The sequence below is a fragment of the Myotis davidii genome, unplaced genomic scaffold (genome assembly GCF_000327345.1).
Source record: "Myotis davidii unplaced genomic scaffold, ASM32734v1 scaffold196, whole genome shotgun sequence".
Classification (NCBI taxonomy): Eukaryota; Metazoa; Chordata; class Mammalia; order Chiroptera; family Vespertilionidae; genus Myotis; species Myotis davidii.
In genome coordinates, this window is record NW_006288258.1 from 4,331,747 (window position 1) to 4,353,933 (window position 22,187).

The 22,187-nt window shown below is 36.1% G+C and overlaps 2 protein-coding genes across 2 annotated transcripts in view; one reads left to right on the plus strand and one right to left on the minus strand.

The window, feature by feature from the left end:
• TUBE1 (tubulin epsilon 1) overlaps positions 1–10,348 on the plus strand; it is a 20,021-nt gene extending 9,673 nt beyond the window's left edge. Inside the window, exons 6-12 of the mRNA XM_006760165.2 lie at positions 872–993; positions 3,750–3,937; positions 4,761–4,936; positions 5,974–6,114; positions 8,312–8,452; positions 9,096–9,270; positions 9,569–10,348. Of these exons, the coding sequence (XP_006760228.1) occupies positions 872–993; positions 3,750–3,937; positions 4,761–4,936; positions 5,974–6,114; positions 8,312–8,452; positions 9,096–9,270; positions 9,569–9,727 (1,102 nt within the window). The 3' untranslated portion in view covers positions 9,728–10,348. The remainder of the gene's footprint in view (positions 1–871; positions 994–3,749; positions 3,938–4,760; positions 4,937–5,973; positions 6,115–8,311; positions 8,453–9,095; positions 9,271–9,568) is intronic.
• A 1,205-nt stretch (positions 10,349–11,553) lies between these two features.
• Positions 11,554–20,953, minus strand: WISP3 (WNT1 inducible signaling pathway protein 3). Its single transcript, XM_015561601.1, has 4 exons — positions 20,653–20,953; positions 17,075–17,317; positions 13,102–13,295; positions 11,554–11,896 (listed from the first exon to the last, which is right to left on the minus strand). The coding sequence occupies exons 1-4, from the start codon at positions 20,951–20,953 to the stop codon at positions 11,615–11,617; spliced, it is 1,020 nt and encodes a 339-aa protein (XP_015417087.1). The 3' UTR covers positions 11,554–11,614.
• Positions 20,954–22,187: the final 1,234 nt, after the last annotated feature.

Below are 22,187 nucleotides of genomic sequence, written 5' to 3' on the forward strand. Positions count from 1 at the left end.
GTACAATGGTTGCTTCCCCTTAAGGGGAAAAAAAGCTCTAACAATGATCATTTAATTATCTACATTGAGATTTTTAATAAATTAAGTAGCTCCTCTCTATTTGAAAATCTAATATTTCTTGTTTTAAATATTTGCAGTCAGTCCCTCAGGTTCACAATGTGTAGTGATGTATAATTTTACTAAAGCATGAATTTGAATCTTGTGTTCTGGGAGGGTCATTTTGGGAGAACCAGTCACTAAGTGAATCCACCTGACTGCCTAACTGGCTTTTCTCTAATTGTTGAATAACTTATTCTGTAACTTTTGCATTATACCTGACTCCCGGTTGCCATGAAATCATGCTTATTTTTTAGTTCGTCATAGTGAACTTGCAAATTTGGGCGGGTAAAAAGGTTTACAGATCCTCATGAATATCAGTTTTTCTGTGTGCCATTTCTTCTAGTAATAACATGATGTGACCAATGTTTTTCTCATATTTTAAATCAAAATAGCTTTAAATTTTTTGTCTTTCCAGTTGACTATATTCTGCTTTTTAATATGTAAAATTCTCTGCAATTGGAGTTCACTTAAAATCTTGTTTTGTTGTAATTATACCTTAAGCAAAAGTTAAGAGAGGAACATCATAGTTTAATATCCATTGATAATGAGCTCTCTTATCAGGTTATCTGAGGATTTATAAATATATATTTACTAAATTTTCTACCTACTGTCATTGAGATATATTATTTATTGATATGAAACAGGAATAGGAGTTACTTAATATGGTAAAAATACTTTTTCAAGTTTTCTGTAATATTTTCATTTAGATCAGAAATAAAAATCTTGAAATAGTAAATGTAAGGAATGTTTTTTAATCTTTTTTTTCCCCCAGGGCTGTGGGGCACAAAGTTTTTGGCAGTCTTTATCAAGAACAGATTTTAGAGAAACTCAGAAAGTCAGCAGAGCACTGTGATTGTTTGCAGTGTTTTTTTATAATACATTCCATGGGAGGAGGTAAAGTTATTCATTTATTTACCTATAACAATGTGAAAATGAAACTGGGAAGTCATTTGCAAACATAAGTCTTGTTTTCAGTTCTATGCTTGATAAAGAGAGAACAATTAAGAGAGTATGTGTTTATGAATGTATATACATAACAACAGGCTTTCATCTTAATGTTTATCAAAGTATTACCATTTAAAAAATTAATCCTGTTAAGAGCCAATAGGAAAAAAAGAGTGAATAGAATGGAATCTGAAAATTTTTTCTTCTTCTACCTTTAGATTCTTTTACTACATTTCCAGTTACATGTTATTATAGATGAGCTTTGGGGGAATGCTGACTTTCTCCTAAAAGTTTGCTTGTGCAGTCCCTTATCCTAACTAAAGCTAAGTATTTCTGGCATGTTCACAGGTATGCTTGCAAAAGAATATAAGAATCCACTCTAGCCGGGTGGCTCACTTGGTTGGAGCATTAGACTAAAAGGCTGCGGATTTGATTCCTGGTCAGGGCATATACCTAAGTTTCAGGTTAGATCCCCTGTCTGGGTACATATGGGAGGCAACCAATCAATGATGTTTCTCTCTGTCTCTCTATGTCTTTCTCTTTCTCTTTCTCCCTCCTTCCTTTCTTCCGCTCCTTCCGCTCTCTCCAAAATCAAACATATCCTTGGGTGAGGATAAAATATATACATCAGAATCCATCCTTTCTTTAACCACCTTCACACCTTTGTTTTGTTCAATACGAAATAAATAAAAGAAATAATTTTAGCCAACTCCTCTAAATCATTTCTCATGTGGTAATTAATTACCTTGACCTACAATAAGTGGTTTGCATTGCTCTTTTCCCCCTTGCAAGTGAAGTATTTTGCTTCCCTATTTAGGAAATAGAAACAGATCATAATCTGCTAATTTCATACTAGGATTATCCAATTTTAAAAGAAAAATTTGCTGCGTTTTTTTCTCCAATCTGTGATTAAGATTTTATATTCAGCAGGTTAAACATATCTATTTATTCAGTAGGTTAAACATACCTACAATTTTTAAGTTAAAGTCATAATTGCTATGAAACCATGCCTATAAAAGACCATCATTAAATTAAGAAACAAATTTTCCTTGTGATTGTATAATTAACATGCAAATTTGAGTAATTAAAATAAAACACAGTTTGATTTATAGTTCATTATGGTACCTTCAAAATCTCAGAAGATTATAATTCACAATTCACTGAAAATGACAAAAATAATTTAAATAATACTGAAGGTTAAAAATGATGGTCTCCTATCCCACATTCAACCTCTAGTGTCTCTCTTTACAGGTAATTAAGTTTGCCAGTGTCATCCTTCCAGATATTTTCTATGCCTCTTAAAAGTTTGTGTGTGTATTTTTACATAAACAAGATCATGCAATATGTATTATTCTATAATTTTTCCACTTTATATTTTTCTCACATGTCTTTCAATATCAACTGTCTCAGAGATTCCAATTGTGTAAATAGGTAATAATTTTTAAAGTCAGTCCTCCTTAGTGGATGCTAAGTTATTTATGGTGTTTAGTTATTACAAACAATCCCCAATGAACATCTGGTACATACATCTCTGTTCACTTGTGCCACTATAGCTGTAGGCAGTATTCCTAGAAAGAGACCAAAGAATATGTACATTTAAAATTTTGATTCTTTACTAAATACCTTCTTACATTATTGCACCAACCCATATGATTAGCAACAATTTATAAAAGTTTATTTCCCTATACTATCATCAACACCAAGTATTATGAGACATAAATCTAATATGTTCAAAATTATATTGTTTTAAATTGTATCTTTATTTAGAAGATAGGTTGAGTATCTTCATATCTCTTTTCCATTTGATTTATTTTGAGATATTTATATACTTAGCCCATTATTCTTAATTTTTTGGTTGTTGATGTGTGCGACCTCCTTATTAAAGAAAATTAGTCCTCCATCATATGTGTTGAAGATTACTTCTTAAGTTTGCCTTTTTATTAGTTTATGGGTTTTCTTTATCTATGTATAAGTTTTTATTTCTCATGGGATCAAAACTGTCTTCTATAATAGCTTTGGTTTTGTATAATGCTTAGAAAGTCCTTCTCCTTAAAGATTAACCAAAAAAACCTTCCTCACTTCTATCTAGTATTTTTAACATATCACCTTTTTTGTTTGTTAGAGAGACAGAGAGAGAGAGAGAGAGAGAGAGAGAGAGAGAGAGAGAGAGAAAGACATCGGTTTGTTGTTCCTCTTATTTATATATACATTGGTTGGCTGATTCTTGTATGTGCCCTGACCAGGGATTGAACCTGCAACCTTGGCATGATGGGACTACGCTCTAACCAACTGAGCTATTCTGTACTCCACCAAAGATGTTAAGATAGTTTTGCTTTTTGTTTTAAGTTGCCTAATATCAAATGTGGATTGAATGCTGTCTTTGTTGAATTTTTTTTTGTCCTTCAATCAGTTCTTTGAAATCATATAGGTATAACTTTAATGTGAAAATGAGTGAAATATAGAAAGCCCTCCCAATCTCACAGTAAGGGCCAGACATTGAATTCAGAACTTTAAGTCTCACTACCCGTGTTGTCTTAATCTCCTTATCTGAAATTAGATGAGTTAATATATAATCACAGGAATAAGTTTAAAAGTTCTTAATATATATTTCCACCAAAAAAGAAACACCTTAAAATTCCAAGTTCCTTACATTATATTCTGAACCATTTATGCTGTTTGTTATCTTTTTGAAATTTAATCCTCAGGCACAGGATCTGGACTTGGCACATTTCTTTTAAAGGTACTTGAAGATGAATTCCCAGAAGTATACAGATTTGTGACTTCAATATATCCTTCTGGTGAGGATGATGTCATAACTTCACCTTACAATAGCATCTTGGCAATGAAGGAACTTAATGAGCATGCAGACTGTGTGTTGCCCATTGACAACCAAGTAAGAAATGACATTTTAATTTATGTATATACTAGAGGCCTGGTGCACAAAAATTTGTGCACTTAGTGGGGGGGGGGCGGTCCCTCAGCCCATTTGCAGTCCAGGACCCCTTGGGGATGTCCACCTGTCGACGTAGGCCCACTCCCTGGGGGATCAGGCCTAAGCTTGCAGTCAGATATCCTTCTGGCAGCCAGGAAGACCTCGGGGGATGTCCAACTAAAGGCTTAGGCCCCCAAGGGAGCTGTGATGAGGAAGCTGGGGTGACAGAGGAGCCACATTCTCCTGCCCTGCTGCCCCGGGTCGGGTCGCACACGGGACGTCCAGGCGGCCCGGCGGATCACTGCTTTTCCGCCCGGCCACCCCAGGTTGGGTCGCACACGGGACACCTGCCGCCCCCGGATCGCAGATAGCAGGCCCGGATGGCAGTAGGGCAGGTGGGATGGCGCTGTCCCGCCCTACTGTCCTGGGTGGCAAATAGCAGGCACGGATGGTGTCAGGACAGGCAGGATGGCGCTGTCCCACCCTGCCTGCAGTATGCAAATTAGCCACCATCTTTGTTGGTGGCTAATTTGCATATCATGCTGATTAGCCAATGGGAGACATAGCAAAGGTATGGTCAATTACCATGTTTGTCTATTATTAGATAGGATTGCGCATACAATCATTCCTGTGTTATGCTTAGATGAAACATTCTTTACTTTTCAGCCTTCCCATCTAAGAGAAAAGTTTAATTTGTTTTCTTTCTCTTCTTTCTTTCCTGATAGAATGCTATCTATGTCCACTCTTCTTAATAACTTCTCTCTCAATATTTTTCTCTTAAAAGTCCTTATTTGACATCATTAGCAAAATTGACCTTGTGGTGAATTCTGGAAAGCTGGGTACAGCTGTAAAGCCAAAGAGTCTGGTTACTTCAAGTGCTGGGGCTTTTAAAAAGCAGCAGGAAAAGCCCTTTGATGCCATGAACAACATTGTGGCAAATTTGCTGCTCAACCTAACAAGGTAATCCTATGGGTGGTATACCTAAGGACAGCTGAAAAACTTCAAAACTTCGCTGTGCTTATAATAGCATTTTTTAGTTATTCTAAGTTGTCAAAACTTCTTATGATTTTACTAGTGCACCAGTAGCTCGCTGCCACCCTCCAGTAGCTCCTCCTACCCCCTCTACCCTCCAACCCCCCTCATAGCTTGCTGCCCTGCCCCCTCCTGTAGCTCTCTGCCACCCGCTTGTAGCTCGCTGCCCCACCCTCATGCTGATCCATGATCCGGTCGTTACGTGGTCAGTTGTTACGCTTCACAGCTTAACGACCATTTGCATATTATATGTTTATTATATAGGATTTTATTTTTTCTAGTGATTTCAAATCTTTGAGTGAAGAACCAGAATTTTAATTTCTATGGCTCCAAATGAGCATTTCCCTAGGTATATTACATGGAATATTAATAGGTGTTAAAATAATAAAAGGTTTTGTGGTAGACACACTTGAGAAACACTTGTTTAGACAAAAGTGAACATTTTTTTTTGCTATAGAATGTTTTAATCTTTAAAACCAGCTGATCTATATCCTCTCATTAGCTGATCCAAAATATTTCCTTGACTTTAATCTAAAAGATTGCTTCGGCATTATTATATTCTAAAGTATAAAACTTATTAAGCAGACACCTGAGGAATTTAGTAAAGATTACAGACTAAGTAAATAATTATTAACTAATGTGTTTAACTCAATCTAAAGTCTGTTTTAAGTAAGATATTTTTATATACATATGTAATGAGCAACTGTAATAGTGTGTTAGTTATACCTCAGGTAAGCCCGAAATAAGAGTTGCTATAGAAGTTGTGTTATATTTTAGTTATCTTTATACATCATATCCATGATACTGAATTTCGCTAATATAGGGGGAAAAGAGTATATGTTCTCTACTGAATAATAGAGCATTGAGAGGATTTAAGAACATGCTTGCTAAGTAAATCAAGCTACACTTAAAGTATATAACTTTAAAATTAAACTTTTTTCTCATACTTTAATGTAATGCTTTAGCTCTGCGAGGTTTGAAGGATCCCTTAATATGGACCTTAATGAAATCAGCATGAATTTAGTTCCTTTTCCTCAACTGCATTATCTTGTGTCAAGCCTAACACCTCTGTATACACTGGCAGATGTTAACATTCCGCCTCGAAGGTAAGCTGTAGTAACTTTATTCCAATTGAGAACTTGAGTTATCTTTTAAAAAATGTTTTTAAAAGAAATGTTTATATTAACTATTTCTTTGTGAGAAATATATAAAATATAGTTGATGGCGGCCATTTTTCCATTTAATGAATGCCTCTTTACTTAGAAATTATTACTTTTTAAAATGTCAATATTAAACTATTTGAAATTAATTCTAATAACTAAACTTTTAAGCTTATGAAAAATAATAAAATACAAGATTTAAGAGCATTGAAGTTTGACATACTTAAGTTTGAATCCTAATTCTTTTACATACTACTAGCAACTGTGCCACTACTTTTATTTTAGTTTTTCTCCTCTGTAAAACTGAGAGTTTGAGTACCTACCTCATATCCCTGTTGGGTGTATCTATAATAATAAAAGCATAATATGCTCATTAAACCGGGTGTCTTTCCGGACAAAGCCAGCGCTGTGAGGGAAGCATGGGTCCCGGGTGCCAGAGGGAAGCCAATGCTTCAGCCAGGGGAAGGAAGGCCTACTCTTGCATGAATTTGGTGCATCGGGCCTCTAGTTAAATAATAAATGTTAGTTCTGTACCCAGTTCATTTTTATCAAATGAAAATAATAAGTACATGAGTGTGTATTTTTTATGAAATTTCATGTTTCTTATGTAAATAAAGTATCCAATAATTATAAATACCTGCTTACTAGTTTTTATATTTTGTGACAAAAGATAAATTAAGAAATGAGTTTGACCATTGTTGTTCAGCAATTCTTAACCTTTCCTGGGTTTCCTTGACTCCATAAAAATGCCAGAAAGCACATACACACCAAAATTTTGAATACAATAGTGGAGGATTCATGAGTCCCCCAAATTTCACCATTTCCTAAGGGAGTCCTCTATCCTTCTTGCCCTAGGATAATCAGGATAGGATGTAGGCTCCATTAGAGTAGGAAATTTTTTCTTGGTGTTCACAACTGGATCTCTTGCACTTAGAACCGTGCCTTGCCTGGTATTTAGTAAATATCAGTTGAATGAATAGGCAGCATAGTGTGATTCCAGTTGCTTTTCCCAGGCTTTCTGCAGAATCAGCACACATAGCTCTGGCAAGAGCTATCAAAGGAACCTTATCATAATTGTATTGAATTAACTGGGGCCATGTTGAGGACCAACAAGTCTGTATTGTTAGATATAAACTTTGTCAGTCACCTTCACCTTCCCCTCTTTAACTAAAGGATTAAAGAATGAAGTTAAAAGACTTCATTCACGCCCACCCAGCGTGGCTCAGTGGTTGAGCATCAACCTATGAACCAGGAGTTCACGGTTTGATTCCTGATCAGGGCACATGCCTGGATTGTGGGCTCGATCCCCAGTGTGGGGCATGCAGGAGGCAGCTGATCAATGATTCTCTCATCATTCATATCTCTATCTCCCCCTCCCTTCTTCTCTCAATAAAAATATATATATATATATTTTTAAAAAGACTTCATTTTACTTAAAAGTCTCCCTCTTCAGGAACACCACTACAGAGTTTCATGTTTTATAGGGGAGCCTAACATTGTCTTTGATAGTTTCCTCATGATTATTCCTGATTTATGATAATTTTAAAGAGACAAAGTCATTTTCTCTTAGTGTTGAGGCTTTTAGTTTTGATAGTCTGGTACTATGCAAGTAGATAAGCATCTATATATATAAAAGCAAAATGACCAGAACAACCAGTTGCTATGATGCACACTGCAGGGGCCAACCGGCCTGATAGGGGCCCAGATTGGCCCCTGACCCCAGTCAGAGGCGGGGCTGGCCGGCCAACCTCCCGCAGCTGATCAGTCCCCATCGGGGCCAGCCAGCTGGACCCCACCCCTGAACGAATTTGTACACCAGACCTCTAGTACTGAAATAAGTAATAATGACACAAGTTCCCGAAATCAGCATTTCATAGAGCTCACTAATGATATAGTTAACATTTTGTAGATACCTGAAATCATCAATATATTGTAGAAGCTTTTTATTTAAAAAAAAAAAGATATGTCATTTCCTCTGTTCTCGTATTCTGTAAAAGATTGCTTTGAGAAAATTATAGCAGAGATTTAGAATATATTTGCATGTAAAGTTTATTTACCTACAGATGACTGTCTTTTCATTGTATAGTTATACAGAGAAGAAAGACGTAATACTTTGTATAAACAGTGACTCTTATTGTTCCAGGTTGGATCAAATGTTTTCAGATGCTTTTAGTAAAGATCACCAGCTAATTCAGGCCGACCCCAAACACAGTCTCTACCTCGCCTGTGCCCTCATGGTTAGAGGAAATGTCCAGATTTCAGATCTTCGCAGAAATATTGAAAGGTTTGAGTTTGTATTTTTTCAAGATAATTTGTTATGTGTACTGCTGTGACAGTGTAGCATAATAATTAGGATAGTCTCTCTTTGAACTCTAGCCATTTAAGTAAAGTGTGACCTTGAGCAAACTACTTAGCCTCTCTGAGCCTTATTTTTCTCAAATGAAGAATAAGAATAAGAATAGTGCAAAGTTGTTATTTTTAAGTACTAGATGAAATGTTTTATTTCCTGAGAGTTTTCAAAAAATTTAACTATTGTTACTGTATTTATTACTACCACTACACTGCTTCTAAGTTAATGTTTTACTATTTGTTCTCAGTCTATTCTTCAAAAAACTGCTCTGTTGAGTTACAAAGTAAAAAAAAAAAAAATTATACCACTTTTATTTTCATCCCCAGATTTCTAATGTTAAGGAATGTGTTTCTAGCTTTATGAATCGCCACACAACTAATCTAATGTCCTCCTACTAAATGTTTCTTAGTTCACTGTCAGACTGCACCACAATACTGCTAATAGTAAAAAATAGATAACTTACATTATAAACGAATGGGACCATCAGTAACGCAGTGATGTTTACCTAATGTGAGCTGCTGTAATATGACAGACATTTTTAGTGCCTTAATTCTTACCTTAAGTCTTTGTATCTCAGATTGAAACCTTCTCTACAGTTTGTCTCCTGGAATCAAGAAGGCTGGAAGACCAGCCTGTGTTCAGTACCTCCCGTGGGCCATTCCCATTCATTATTAGCTTTAGCCAATAACACGTGTGTGAAGCCTACCTTCCTGGAACTGAGAGAGAGATTCATGAGGCTCTACAAGAAAAAGGTAATTATCCGCACACTTTTGTAACTATGTGTGTTTATTTTGGCTATTTGTGATGTATTCTTAAGAATCGTACTATTACAAATCAGGGTGATTCTGTCTCCTGTATTCATTGCACTGATTATAACTGAAGAGCAGAGGCTAACTCAGACCATCTAAATGAGAAATCTCGTGAGTTTATAGTTTTCATTTCTCTTGAAAATCTGAGTGAACTATCATTTTAGTACAGAATGTTTACATTATAGGATAGTATCACATTTCCTGAAAATAGTCAACATTATTCGTTTTTTTTAAATTATAGGCTCATCTTCATCACTACCTGCAAATTGAAGGGATGGAGGAAAGCTGTTTTACAGAAGCCGTGTCGTCTTTATCAGCTCTCATCCAGGAGTACAGCCAACTGGATGCCACAAAAAGCATGCCCATGGAAGACTTACCCAGACTGAGCGTCGCTGTGTAAAACAGACCCCAAAAATGCTTTTCCTTTTCCTGTAATTTTACCTTGCTTTGTCAGAACTTTTGTGATTCAGAGAGCCCAGTTTGTGTTTTTCATACTAGGGAGTATTTTGTCTGCAAAAGTAGTTCTGTTTAATCACCGTTGATAATACCAGTGTGTGAAATTAGTAAGTTCTAGGACCTTAACTTCAAACATTGTCTTCAGAAAATTCCCTTTTTCTAAAATTGAGAGAATGCAGTTCTTTAGTATTTTACTTTATTTATACTCATAGTTAGGTATTTATACAATAAGAATCATGTCTTAGTTACAAATCTTATACAGATATATTTTTATATTTATTTATAATTTATGTATTCACATTCTGTTTAAATTCTTCTGATTTTTAAAAAATAAGTACAGGGAGTTGAAGCCACAATATAATATTTCTGTGTAACAGCCACTAACCTCAGGGAAAGATTTTATGACAACTGTTGAGTTTTGGTTTCTTCTTTGGATTACCTTGTTTTCACTCAAAAGAATCACAATTTACATTTATTTTAACATGTATTTGTATTAAATTCTTTTTAAATATAATGCTTTTTTATCAAACTAGATGATTTTGAAATAATAAATGTCCATATTTTTTAACAGTGCCACTTGTTATCATTGTTTTGCTTGTCACTATACAAACATTACAAAACTTGTCTTCTTTCAAACTTTATAGTAAATGGTTATCATCGCCTAGAGAAAGTGTTCCAGTTACTATCATTTCCAATTGTAATCTTTAACATTTATTTATCTTTAATTACAATTTATATTTCAAAGCCATATGTGGATTTATCATTTCAGAAAGTAATGTTGAGGAATAAATTATTTTCAAGTTGAAATAATTTTTGGTGTGCTTCCTCTAGTGTTACATTTTTAAAATTCCTTTCATTTTCAACGTAAGGATACTGTTCTTGGTTGTTATCTTGGAAATTTTATTTTTTTATAGTATTTGGTATAAAAAACTGGTATTGTCAACAGTAGGCAATGAAATTTCATTTTTCTCTTTCCAGAAATCTTAATAAACTGATATTCAGGAAAGTGCAGTGGAAATTATAAATTTGTTTACAGTTTAACTTTACTCCTATTTAAGAAAATCTAGAATCTTGCTCACTTTGCTTACCATCTGAGTGGAACCTAGGCTACATTGTTGAAGTGCAGATAAAGTTTTAAATTTTTGATATGTGTTTTACACATCTTCAACAAAGTATTCCAGATTATTTTATAGAATGAAATATTTTCTTATAAATTGTGTAGTTTTTCCATTATATATGGAAAATGTAGGTGGAACAAAGTATTGTGTATTATATAATTACTAGAGGCCCATTGCACAAAGAGATTCATGCAATAGGCCTTCCTTCCCCTGGCTGCTGGCACCAGTTTTCCTCCGGCACCCGGGACCCAGGCCTTCGTTCCGACCACAGCAGAGAAGCCAAGCCTCTTCAGTCTTCAGTCATCTTCAGTCATCTTCAGTCATCTTCCGTCTTCCCTCAGGCGGAGCCTTCAGTCTTTGCTCTGTGCCTGCATGTGCAAATTAACCACCATCTTTTGGGGGGTTAATTTGCATATTCATCCTGATTGGCTGATGGGCATAGCAGAGTAACACCAATTTGCATGTTTCTCTTTTATTAGTGCAGATAAGATACATTTTAAAGTAAGTTCAATTTTGAGACTTTCAAATTCTACATATCTTTGTAGGAGAACCTTTTTAAAAGCTCCTAATGCCTTAAATACAGTCAAATGAGAATAGGCATTCTTACTATTTTAAACCAATAAGGTCGTTTTGCCACCTTTTTAAAACCATTCTAACGTTTTGATGTAATGACATGATTGACTAACCTTGAGATCTCCCCCATGTGTTTGGCTTTAGAGAATCTTGAGCTCAGAAAATATATCTCCCGAATCTCTGCAGTTTCTCTGACATACACAAGATGTGACCCACAGCATCTTCCATTTAAATGACCCTTCATTTGGGCAATCAAATTGAATGGTAATCATCTTAGACTTATTAGGAACACAGCATCTCTTATCCATGCATAGTCCACAGAAAGTGGGTTTATAACTCTGGGTGCTTGAACATCCAGAAAGGACGAATTTTTCAGCTTTGAAGAGTTGGAAAGTAGGTTGGCACGTTTTTCCTTTGGGGATCTAAAAATATACATAACATTAAGTCATTTTTAAAATTTGATTATAATAGTTTAGAGAAGTGATTCTACATAGAACATTTTATAACATAAACACACAGATACAAATTATTTCCAGGACATTAATAGTTGCTATTTAGTAACTTTCAGCACTCTCTTTTCTACATTTAAAACCCCTCTCAACAGAAGTCGGTCTGTCTCCCTATTCTTGCTCCATCGTGTTATAGGACCCACTTCCCAATGATTTCTGCTATCTTTTTTACCTAGTTCCAGAATTAATGAAAATTTCTCTATTTTGTTTACTATCAAGAGCCATGTCTTATTAAATGTTTATTTACCTACAAATTAACAAATTCCCTTACATAGCTCAGACAGTTTTCAGAGGATGAATAGGTGAATAAATACCTTAATCTCTTTAAAATTGAGTTAACTTTTTTTATCACTGGAGGATATTTTTCGATTGATTTTTAGAGAGGGTGCAAGAGGGAGGGAAAGATAGAGAAATATCGATATGAGAGAAACATCGTTTGGTTGCCTTCTGCATGTGCCCTAACCAGGGCCCTGGCCAAGTTGTTAATTTCTAATGGGAATAACTTGGGGATGAGAAGGGTGTTGTGCATTTCTAAAAATGATGGTCATCCTGTATAATTCTAGAAGTAGAACCAACTCTAGTTATACCAAACAATCTTAGAGTATTTTATCATCATTTGGCAAGTTTACTATCTAAACACAGAGCATTTTGGAAATGGTATGGTTCCCCCTCCATGTTGATAATATATAACTAAGAACAGAACTTCTCTGATGTCAATAATGCCTGTTTTCATAATTAACAACCAAAATCTTATCCATTGCTTTGACAAAATTAATATTTAAAAAAAGAAGTTAGAATCTAAAAATAGTCTACTCTTAAAAAAACAACATATGTGGTGAGGTACCACAGTAGTTCATGCTGACCATGACCCATACTATTAGGCTGTAAGAGTTTCTAACAGATTAATGTTACTTTTGCTTGATATAAAATTTCCCCCACAAAGTGCAGTTAGAGTAATATCTGCTTTCCACTGAGGCAGTTTGACTTTTAATAGTCATACTAAAGTGATTTTATTTTTATGAGAACCAAACACCATCCATCCCTTCAAAACTCACATACATGCACACATACTCTTTTAATATTAAATTATAATGAATTTAAGTCTAATTAAACTTTACCTGTACTGTCTTTAGTATATTACTGTCACAAGGCTGAATATAGCACAGTCTTTTCTCTGTTCTCAGTTGGCACTTGTTATTTTCATTGGTTACCCTGTTAGAAATTCCCATCCCACATGTTCTGGAGCAAGGGGTCCACTTTGTAGCTTGAATAAGACATTTTCTTTTCCAAATAAGTGGGAGATTCCTATAAGCTAAAATAAAGGAGAAAGTGCATGTGTATGCATGTTTATGTACTCATGTAGTTATATAATTTTAGTCATTTTAAGCTAGTAATAGTTAATAGATCTGAACCTTTATTTTTATATAAAATAACTCAATAACATAAGCTTATGATCTAATCATCATTCCCCACACCCCCCATTACTTTTGAATCAAGTCTTACAGCCCACACTTCCATTACTTGCTCTGTGGACTGTGGGCCGCTGGGGTTGGTGAAGGATTTCAAGACGGCTGGGCGAAAACTTGCTCTAAAAACCATTGACGGAGTAGCTTTTGGGGAAATCAGAAGCTATCTGAAACCAGAAAACCATTGCTAACACCCTGAAATCCTGGAATGAGACCCTCACCTCCAGGTTGGCTACACTCCCTGAGAAACCACCTGCAATCGACTGGGCTTACTACAAGGCCAACGTAGCAAAGGCCGGCTTAGTAGATGATGTTGACAAGTTTAATGCCCTGAAGGTTCCTGTGCCAGAGGATAAGTACAGTGCCCTGGTGGATGCTGAAGAAAAAGAAGATGTGAAAAGTTGTGCTGAGTTTGTCTCTCTTAAAGACCAGGATTGAGCAATTCGAGAAAGAGCTGGAAAAGATGAAGGACATAATTCCATTTGACCAGCTGACAACTGAGGATTTGAATGAAGTCTTCCCACAACCAAATTAAACAAAAAGAAGTATTCCCTATTAGCCTCACAAGCCAATTGAGATTTATAAACTTGAGTCTGAGAGGAAGCTCTGGTCCTTGTATCATAAACTCTGGACATTAAAAATAATCATATAAAAAATAAAAAAGTCTTATAGTCCAATTTCTTGGGAGGAATAAAGTGCTTTATCTTTGAAAAACACGATATACCCATTTGCTTCTTTCTTCCTGCCCATCTTCTGAGTACTAAAGCTTATGTTCTGAGAGATATCTTGCCTTTTCCCTGGTTCTGGCCTCATGCTTGATATTTCCAATAGACATTAGTAGGATTAGGGAATTTAAGATATCAATTAGAATGATGCGGTTTTAATGTTAAATTTCGTATGTTAAAGTCTAAAACACAAAAGCTATATTTGAGACTTAAACTATCAGTAAAACCAGTGAATTTTCCCCTCCACTTTAGTCTTTTAGAAAATACATTATACTGAAATAATCTAAATACTCATATGTTATGTGTAAGCTACTTATTCATTCATTCCCTGTAGTATCAGGTCCATAGTATTCTCTCCATTGCCTCGCCATTTCAAATCACGTATAGGAAGACATGGAGAATGAATGGGTGGGTATGTGGGTAGATAAATGGACCACCCTCCACTGCCTGCTCCTTAGGAGAAACAAAAGGAGGGGAAGAGGGTAAATAATGAGACTATAAAGAAAATATAAAGTGGGCATAATATTCTTCAATCTCCTTGTAAGTCCATTGGGTGCTTCTTGTTCTGTTCATGAATGAGTCTGGCCCTTGGTTAATTTTAAGCAAACTACAGGTTGGTTTGTTGTCTCAAAGCATTTCCTGAAGGTTAAAATGCATCCTAAAATTGATGTTTTGGGAATAAGGTTGTTGTGATGTGAGTTTGCAGTTGAACACTGCAAAATTCTGGCTACATTACTTCAAAATGTCAATTTAAAACTTGAAAAAGACCCCCCAAAATGCCTTCTTGATAGGGAATATCAGTCGCTGAAGTATGTGCTATCTTTGAATCAAATGATACTTTGATACTGTTTTCAGTATTATTACAATAGGATCTTGCAATTGCACATAGAACTGATGAGGAAGAAGCAGAAACATGAAGATACCTGGAAGGTAGACAACAGTTTAAAGACCTCAATGCAGGAAGCAGATTAAAAGCCTGGCACGCATCTGCAATAAATAAAGGCAGGTTAGATAGTTGTATTTCTAATAATCTCACTTAAAGTTAAGCCAAGAACTGCAGTTCAGGAATTTGCTTGGCATTCATTAAAAAGCAAGAAGAGATTTTTAAAGTCAAAGTTTAGTGTTGGAGAGCAGTAAGAAAAGCAAGGGGGCATTATGTCATTGCATGCTTCGTACTGACCAAGCAAGTTAGATTCTAACCATTTGGAATTAACTGTGCATATAAATTACTATCACAAATGTATCTTAAAGTGAGTATTTGTCACTGTGCTTAATTTTAAAAGCCAAACTCCTGTTTGGGCCCATAAGTATAGTTTCACAGTTAAGCAAAGGAGAGAGATTAGGTTGAATATATACTTCCTTTGGAACATATCTAGGTCCAACACTCAATTACCAGGGATTTTCTCAGGGTTTGGTTTTGTTTTGCTGTTGCATCAAAACACCAATCACTAAGAATGACCATCTGACACCTCCAACCGGGTACCCAGTGAATCCACCCTCACGCTACAAATGAGACCAACTTGAACTACACATCCAAAAGTCTCCATTTGTGGCAAACTGCTTCTCTAAGGTGTTCTCTCTCACCAAAGAGATTGTAAGGATTTATACTGATTCACTCAGATAAATGAATGCAGATTCAATGCAGAAAACCAACTGTTCTTGTACATCCTGGAAAAAAGAATAATTTGGCTTATATTTTTAGAGCATTAGTAGTGGCATGCTGTTAGCTGAATAACTATGCATGGTAAACGCAAATTCACTACAACCTGTTCATTTGTTTTCAAGTTTAATGGGCATAATTGGAATCCCTGAAGATGGTCTTTTCATATAGCTTTTAAATTTCTAAAAGTCATTTCACATGATACAAGTGAACTTGGGAGTTTTCAGCATAAGTATTCTGCATTTCCTTGGCTCCTTTCATTCCCTAAGCTCTAAATTTCAAGAAAACGGCATTGATTTCTGGATGAAAACACAGATGTGAATAATAAAGCATCAGCTTTGCACTTTTTAAGTCCTTCCCTGTCTGTGCTTCATATGCTGGCATTTTTTAAATTCCTGTCCCCAAAACACCCTGGCACTGACAAAGATGCTAACTCAGAGCAGACCAGAATACAAAGTTTATGAGCATACTGACTAAATGGCCAGGTGTCCAAGATGAGAAACAAAGAATCTCATTACATGTTCCTACTATATACGTACCTGGGCAGTCTACTTAAGCATGCCTAGGGTAAGTTTATATCAGCAGTTTTCTATTTCTAGAAATAATATTTATAAATTCAATGCATGTCCTCAAATATTTTTGAGCAGTAGCTTTCCATTTCTGCTTTTATCATATAGAAAAGTCACTTTTGAAAATTTTTGATTCTGGATAGTTCACACTTCTTGCCCATAGTATAACAATACAAATAGAAGTTTTTCCAGGGTACATATGAACTACATTTGGCCAATCCTCCCGAGAAGAGGTTGAGTGGGAATAAGCAGAGTAAGAATTTTCCTGACCTAGTAGGGTTCTTAAAAACAAATATTTTACTGGAAAAAAAATGAAAACATTACCAAGTTTCCTTTTTAGATACTTAGACTACAGTGGAGCCTTGACTTACAAGTGTCCCGACTAACGAGTTTTTTGAGATACCAGCTGTCTCTTGGCCGATTTTTTGCTTTCAGTTGACAGAGTAATTTGAGTTAATGAGCTCCTTAACGAGCTCGGTCTCAGAACAAATTAAACTCGTAAGTCAAGACCCCACTGTATACCTTCCTGAAACAGACTAAGACGGCACACTCAAACTAAATCTCACACTGACCACCAGTCAGGAAGTGGCTATGGAGCACCTATGGTGCATAGGAGGACCATGAAGTAAACCTCAAGAAGCAGACATGAAACCAGTTCTACTTATGAGCACCTGGCATTGTTTTGTAGGTTGTTGAGAGCTGCTGTTGTAATGGTCCCAGGCCACAGTTTCGTTGATCAGACTTCTTTCCACCTTTAGCCCCAGAGCAGTGACTGTCAGCCAGCTTTGGGATGAACAAAGGGGTGCATCCAATGGCCCCACTCACACAGAGGCAGCTAAACAGGGGGTTGGGCTGAAACACTTGGCCATTATGATAATGTACCCTGTTGAACTCGCATCCCACAGCCACAAGATCTGAAAAGAGAAAAAAGCAGAATCGCCAAAGACGCCATCACTGATTACCTAGCCCTCCCCTATAAGCCACAGAGGAAACAGGTATCTCCTTAACAAAGTGCCATTCTCGATTTCTTAGGCCCCGTCTGGAACCTCCTTCACAGAACATCTGGAGAAGGTGAAAAATGAGACATTAGCAGTACATTGTAGGCTAGCAACCTCAATGATCACTTCCGGAACTCAGACCCAGGCACAGGCCCTGGCCTAGAGTGCGGTTAATAAAAAATCACTTTGAGTACAGCAGTGAGATAAAGATTGTAAATTTGAGAGATGGGCTGGGGGCTGGTGAGACTGAGGTTTCCCCAGATATCCAACAATAGGCTAGGATATATTCTTAGTAAGTTAAGATGTGAATGGCTGAAAAAATTATAATCTGTTTAACTACAGTACTGCATGGTAACTGATTTTTGTCTTAAGAGAACTAGAGGAAACTTTTACTTCCTCTGAGCAGGATCCCTGACCTGGGTCAGCAGTTTTCCAAGTGTGGCCACTGACTCCTGGGCAGTGCCTGAGGCCCTTTCAGAGAATCTGCAGGTCAGAAACTGTTTTCACTGTGTTGATATTTGCACTGATGGTGCGAAAGCAGTGGTGGCTAAAACTGCTGTTGGAATCTAAAATAGCATGAATCAAACTGTACAGGTTAATCACTGTATTTTTCCTTGCTGTGCACTTGTATATAAATGTACTATAGCAAAAAAGCTAGTTTTACTTAAGAATGCCCTTAGTGACACAGTAAAAATAAAAATTTTATTAAATCTTAACCATCAGATAAATATTTTTAATATTCCTTGGGACAAAATGGAAAGTATACACGGAGCATCTCTGTAGGTATTGCACCGAAGCACAACAGTTATCTTAGGAAAAGCACCTATGCGGCTGTTTGAGTTGTAGGCCAAACTACCCATGTGTTTTAGTGGGAATTTCACCTGAAGGAATGACTCACAGGTAAGCCATGCTTATTCAGATTGGGTATTTGGCTGACATTTTCTTGAAAACCAACAAAATAAGGCAGTAACTTCAAACAAAACAACTGACAGTATTTATTGCCAATGATAGAATTCAAGCTTTTAAGCAAAAAATTAGAATGTTGAAAAATTTGTATCCACATCTGAGAACTTCATAGCTACTAAATATATAGACTTTTCTGACAGAATTAGGATTAATTGATGTGATTTTTTAAAATATTATATAATTACGTGTATCATTTGGAACTTCTACATAACCCATTGTTCCAAACTATTTTCCAAATAACCAATTATGCATGAGTAAAGGACACATTCCAAGTAGGTTTTGGATGAACCAATATATTTTAATGTCACAGAGTTTGACATTGATGTGATTCAATGATATGGTTTTAGACTCCATGATGCAGCTAATTTTTAAGAAACTACCACTTCTCAAGTGTTAATATAATATCAAAAAAGAATATTAACAATTATCTGAAAAGTCTGTTAAAATATCCCTTCCCTTTCTAATAATATATCTGTGTGAAGCTGGATCCCTTTCATATATTTCAACCAAAACATCATATAGCAATAGATTGAAAGTAGAAACAGATGGGAGAATCTAGCTATCTTCTGTTAAGCTATACACTAGATTTGCAAAAATGTAAGCCAATCCCATTCTTCTCACTCTATTTTCCTTTGTTTTAGAAAATAATTTTTTTCATAACATATATTATTCCTATGAATTTACAATGATTTTATTATTTTAAAACAAATTAGCAAATAGTTTTAAATTTCTCATCTATTAAATACCAATAGAGATAACTCAAACAAAAGCTCTTTGGGTCCTCATTAATTTCTAAGAATCAAGGGGCCCTTGGACCAAAAAGTTTAAAAAATATTTATCCATATCGTCGACCGGCAAATTTCCTGTAAAGGGCCAAATCGTAACTATCATAGTCTTTACAGACCATTCAGCCTCTGTCACCACTACTGGATCCTGCCATTGTAAAGCAGCCAAAGACTATATGTAGCTGAGTAGGTGTGGCTGAGTTCCAACAAAACATTCTGTGTAAAATCAGGGGAGGCCCATGATTTGGCCACGGAGCCATAGTTCGTGAGCCCAGTTATAGGTCACCCCGCCCTCAACCTTGGGTCTAGGCTGTGTTAAAATATCATCACAGTATCTGAAATTATTTGTGGAAAGATCTGTCTGACACAATATACTTTGACTCTGTGAGGCAAGGGCCTGTATCTTTTATAACCCCCTGTTGTGTCCCTAGTTGCTGGTCACTGTTTGTTGCCCAGCACTGATAGGTCATGGTTTCTCTGTCAAGTTTCCATGAATAATAACTAGCATTTTTTAGAATCTACTGTGTAACAGATATGGGGCCAGGTGTTTGGGGTTTTATGTCCATTATTTTCATTTGATCTTCCTAGCAAGTTTATGAGATAGGAGGTACATATGATGTAACTGAAGCACAAAGAGGTTAAACAACATGATCAAGGTCACCCAGAGCCTAGAATTGGAACCCAGAGCCTACATCTTAACCAATATAATATAGTGCCGACAGGGGTATCAGGCTTTCAGACCTGCATGGATCTATACATTCATCCTGACTCCAACGATGTACTCTTATTACATGCTCATGACCAAACTTCTAGGAGTCATTTGCTTCCCACTTGGGCTTTTCTACAGAGTGACTAAACCGCCCAGATAACATGGGCATTTCTCTTCCCTCAGAAATCTGATTCCTTAATCCTAAGTAAGTCAGCATCCTGAATCATTGTCAAGATGTTGTAGGCTTAGATGGTCTCAATCAGACTCCAGAGCTAAGACCCATAAAGCTGAGGGTCAGGTTGTGATTTGGGGTGAAAGTATTTCTCTCTTCAGTAAAAAGTACAGTAACTTGATGGTTAGTTGGAAAGGCTGAGATTAAAGCAGTATGTCTGGATACTAGATATACATCCTTACATTTTAAGGAAGATTACTTTTCAGTTACAGAAAAGGCTGAATTCAGATTGCTTTTGACAATATTAACAAAAGCTGTTATTTTGTGGCACTTTAAGAAATCAGACTCAATTTCTTATATTTTAATCATTAAAAGCAATTATTTTGAGAAGAACTGTGAGATCACTTTAAACGCAATTAAAATAACAGGTTTCTGAACATGTGTAAACATCTGTTAATTTCACATGATGTCTAATATGACAAAGCCAGTCCCCTTAGTGTGTGAAAATTAAAGCCGCCTTATAGTTAGCCAAACTAAGCTAATTATTCCAAATTAACAGTTGCAGGAAAAATATCCTGTCTAGATTCAACCTCTCCCAGCAGGTCCAGAAGACACTTACATGCACACACTCCGGTCTCGTACCTAGGCCTGTCTGCTGAGTAGTCACAGTACAGTCCTTTGTGTGGATCGCAGAGGGCAGCTTCATTGCAGATGTCCCCTGGTTGCTTGGCACAGATTTTACAGCATCCACAGCCATCCCTCACCAAGCTCACTCCAGGAGGGCAACTGGGCTTCTGAGGACATCTACAGGGCCAGTGACAGACCTGTTTACGATGCTGCACTTCTGATGCTTCTCCAGGCCTTCCTTCAGGAGTCACATCTAATGGCTCGGTGCCCTGTGCTCTGCAGCAGAACTTCATTTGATAATAAAGGTGATGTTAGAAATGATTGCTCAAACTAATTTCAGAGGTTTAATAGAAATAGATTTCCCTCAAACTGACAGAATACAGTGTGCCGAGTTATAATAATATCTATCAGTATTTGACACAATCACTCTCAGCTTAAACTTTTCTTCACTCAGCTCCCAATACCCCACTTTCTTGCTTCTCCTTTCTCTCTGATGGCTTCTTCTCAGTCTCCTTTGCTGGTTTCTTCTCATCCTAAGAAAAGGCAAAAATAAATATCCCTGTGGTTAAGACCTATCTTCTCTTGCTATATCTTATACCTCCCACCCAGACTTCTCTTCTGAACTCAGACTCACACTACCTTCTAAACAGATCTCCACTTAGATGTTTGGTAGGTTTAGCAAGTTTAACATGACCTAAGCAAGCTCCCTATTTTCCCTTCCAATCTACTTTACCTACACATCCCCGTTTGAGCAAATGCCAATTTCATTTTTTCCAAAATACCTTAGAGTCAGGTCATTCTTGACTTTTCTCTCACATTTTACTTCCAATCCCATCAGTATATCATGTTGGTTATATCTTCAAAATATACCCACCCCATTGCTACCATAGTGATCCAAGCCACCATTATTTTTCACTTAGTTGATTATAATAGTCTTGTAAAGGTTCTGCTTGCTTCCCCTTTTGTCCTCTACCTTCTCCACAGAAGAATTGTTCTTTTTTTTTTTTTTTAAGAAAAGGCAAAAATAAATAAGTGGGATTACATCAAACTAAAAAGCTATACACAGCAAAGGAAATAACAAATGAAAGAATGGGCAATCTACATAATGGAAAAAAATACTGCAAACTATATATCTAATAAGGGGTTAATATCCAAAATATATCAAGAACTCATACAACTCAATGGCAAAAATAATAAACCAATTAAAAATGGGCAAAATACCTGAATAGACATTTCTACAAAGAAGACATACAAATGGCCATCAATACATGAAAATGTGCTCAACATCACTAATCATCAGGGAAATATAAGTGGGATTACATCAAACTAAAAAGCTATATACAGCAAAGGAAATAACAAATGAAAGAATGGGCAATCTACATAATGGAAAAAAATACTGCAAACTATATATCTAATAAGGGGTTAATATCCAAAATATATCAAGAACTCATACAACTCAATGGCAAAAATAATAAACCAATTAAAAATGGGCAAAATACCTGAATAGACATTTCTACAAAGAAGACA

Bases quoted from the DNA above. Each gene is read 5' to 3' on its own strand.
- WISP3 (XM_015561601.1), bottom strand. From the start codon at position 20,953: ATGAAGTTCTGCTGCAGAGCACAGGGCACCGAGCCATTAGATGTGACT. The intron at 13,296-17,074 runs GTGCTCATAAGT...CCTTTATTTTAG, and splicing joins AACCTACAAAACAATGCCAG to CTTATAGGAATCTCCCACTT. The intron at 11,897-13,101 runs GTAAAGTTTAAT...GTATATTTTTAG, and splicing joins ATATACTAAAGACAGTACAG to ATCCCCAAAGGAAAAACGTG.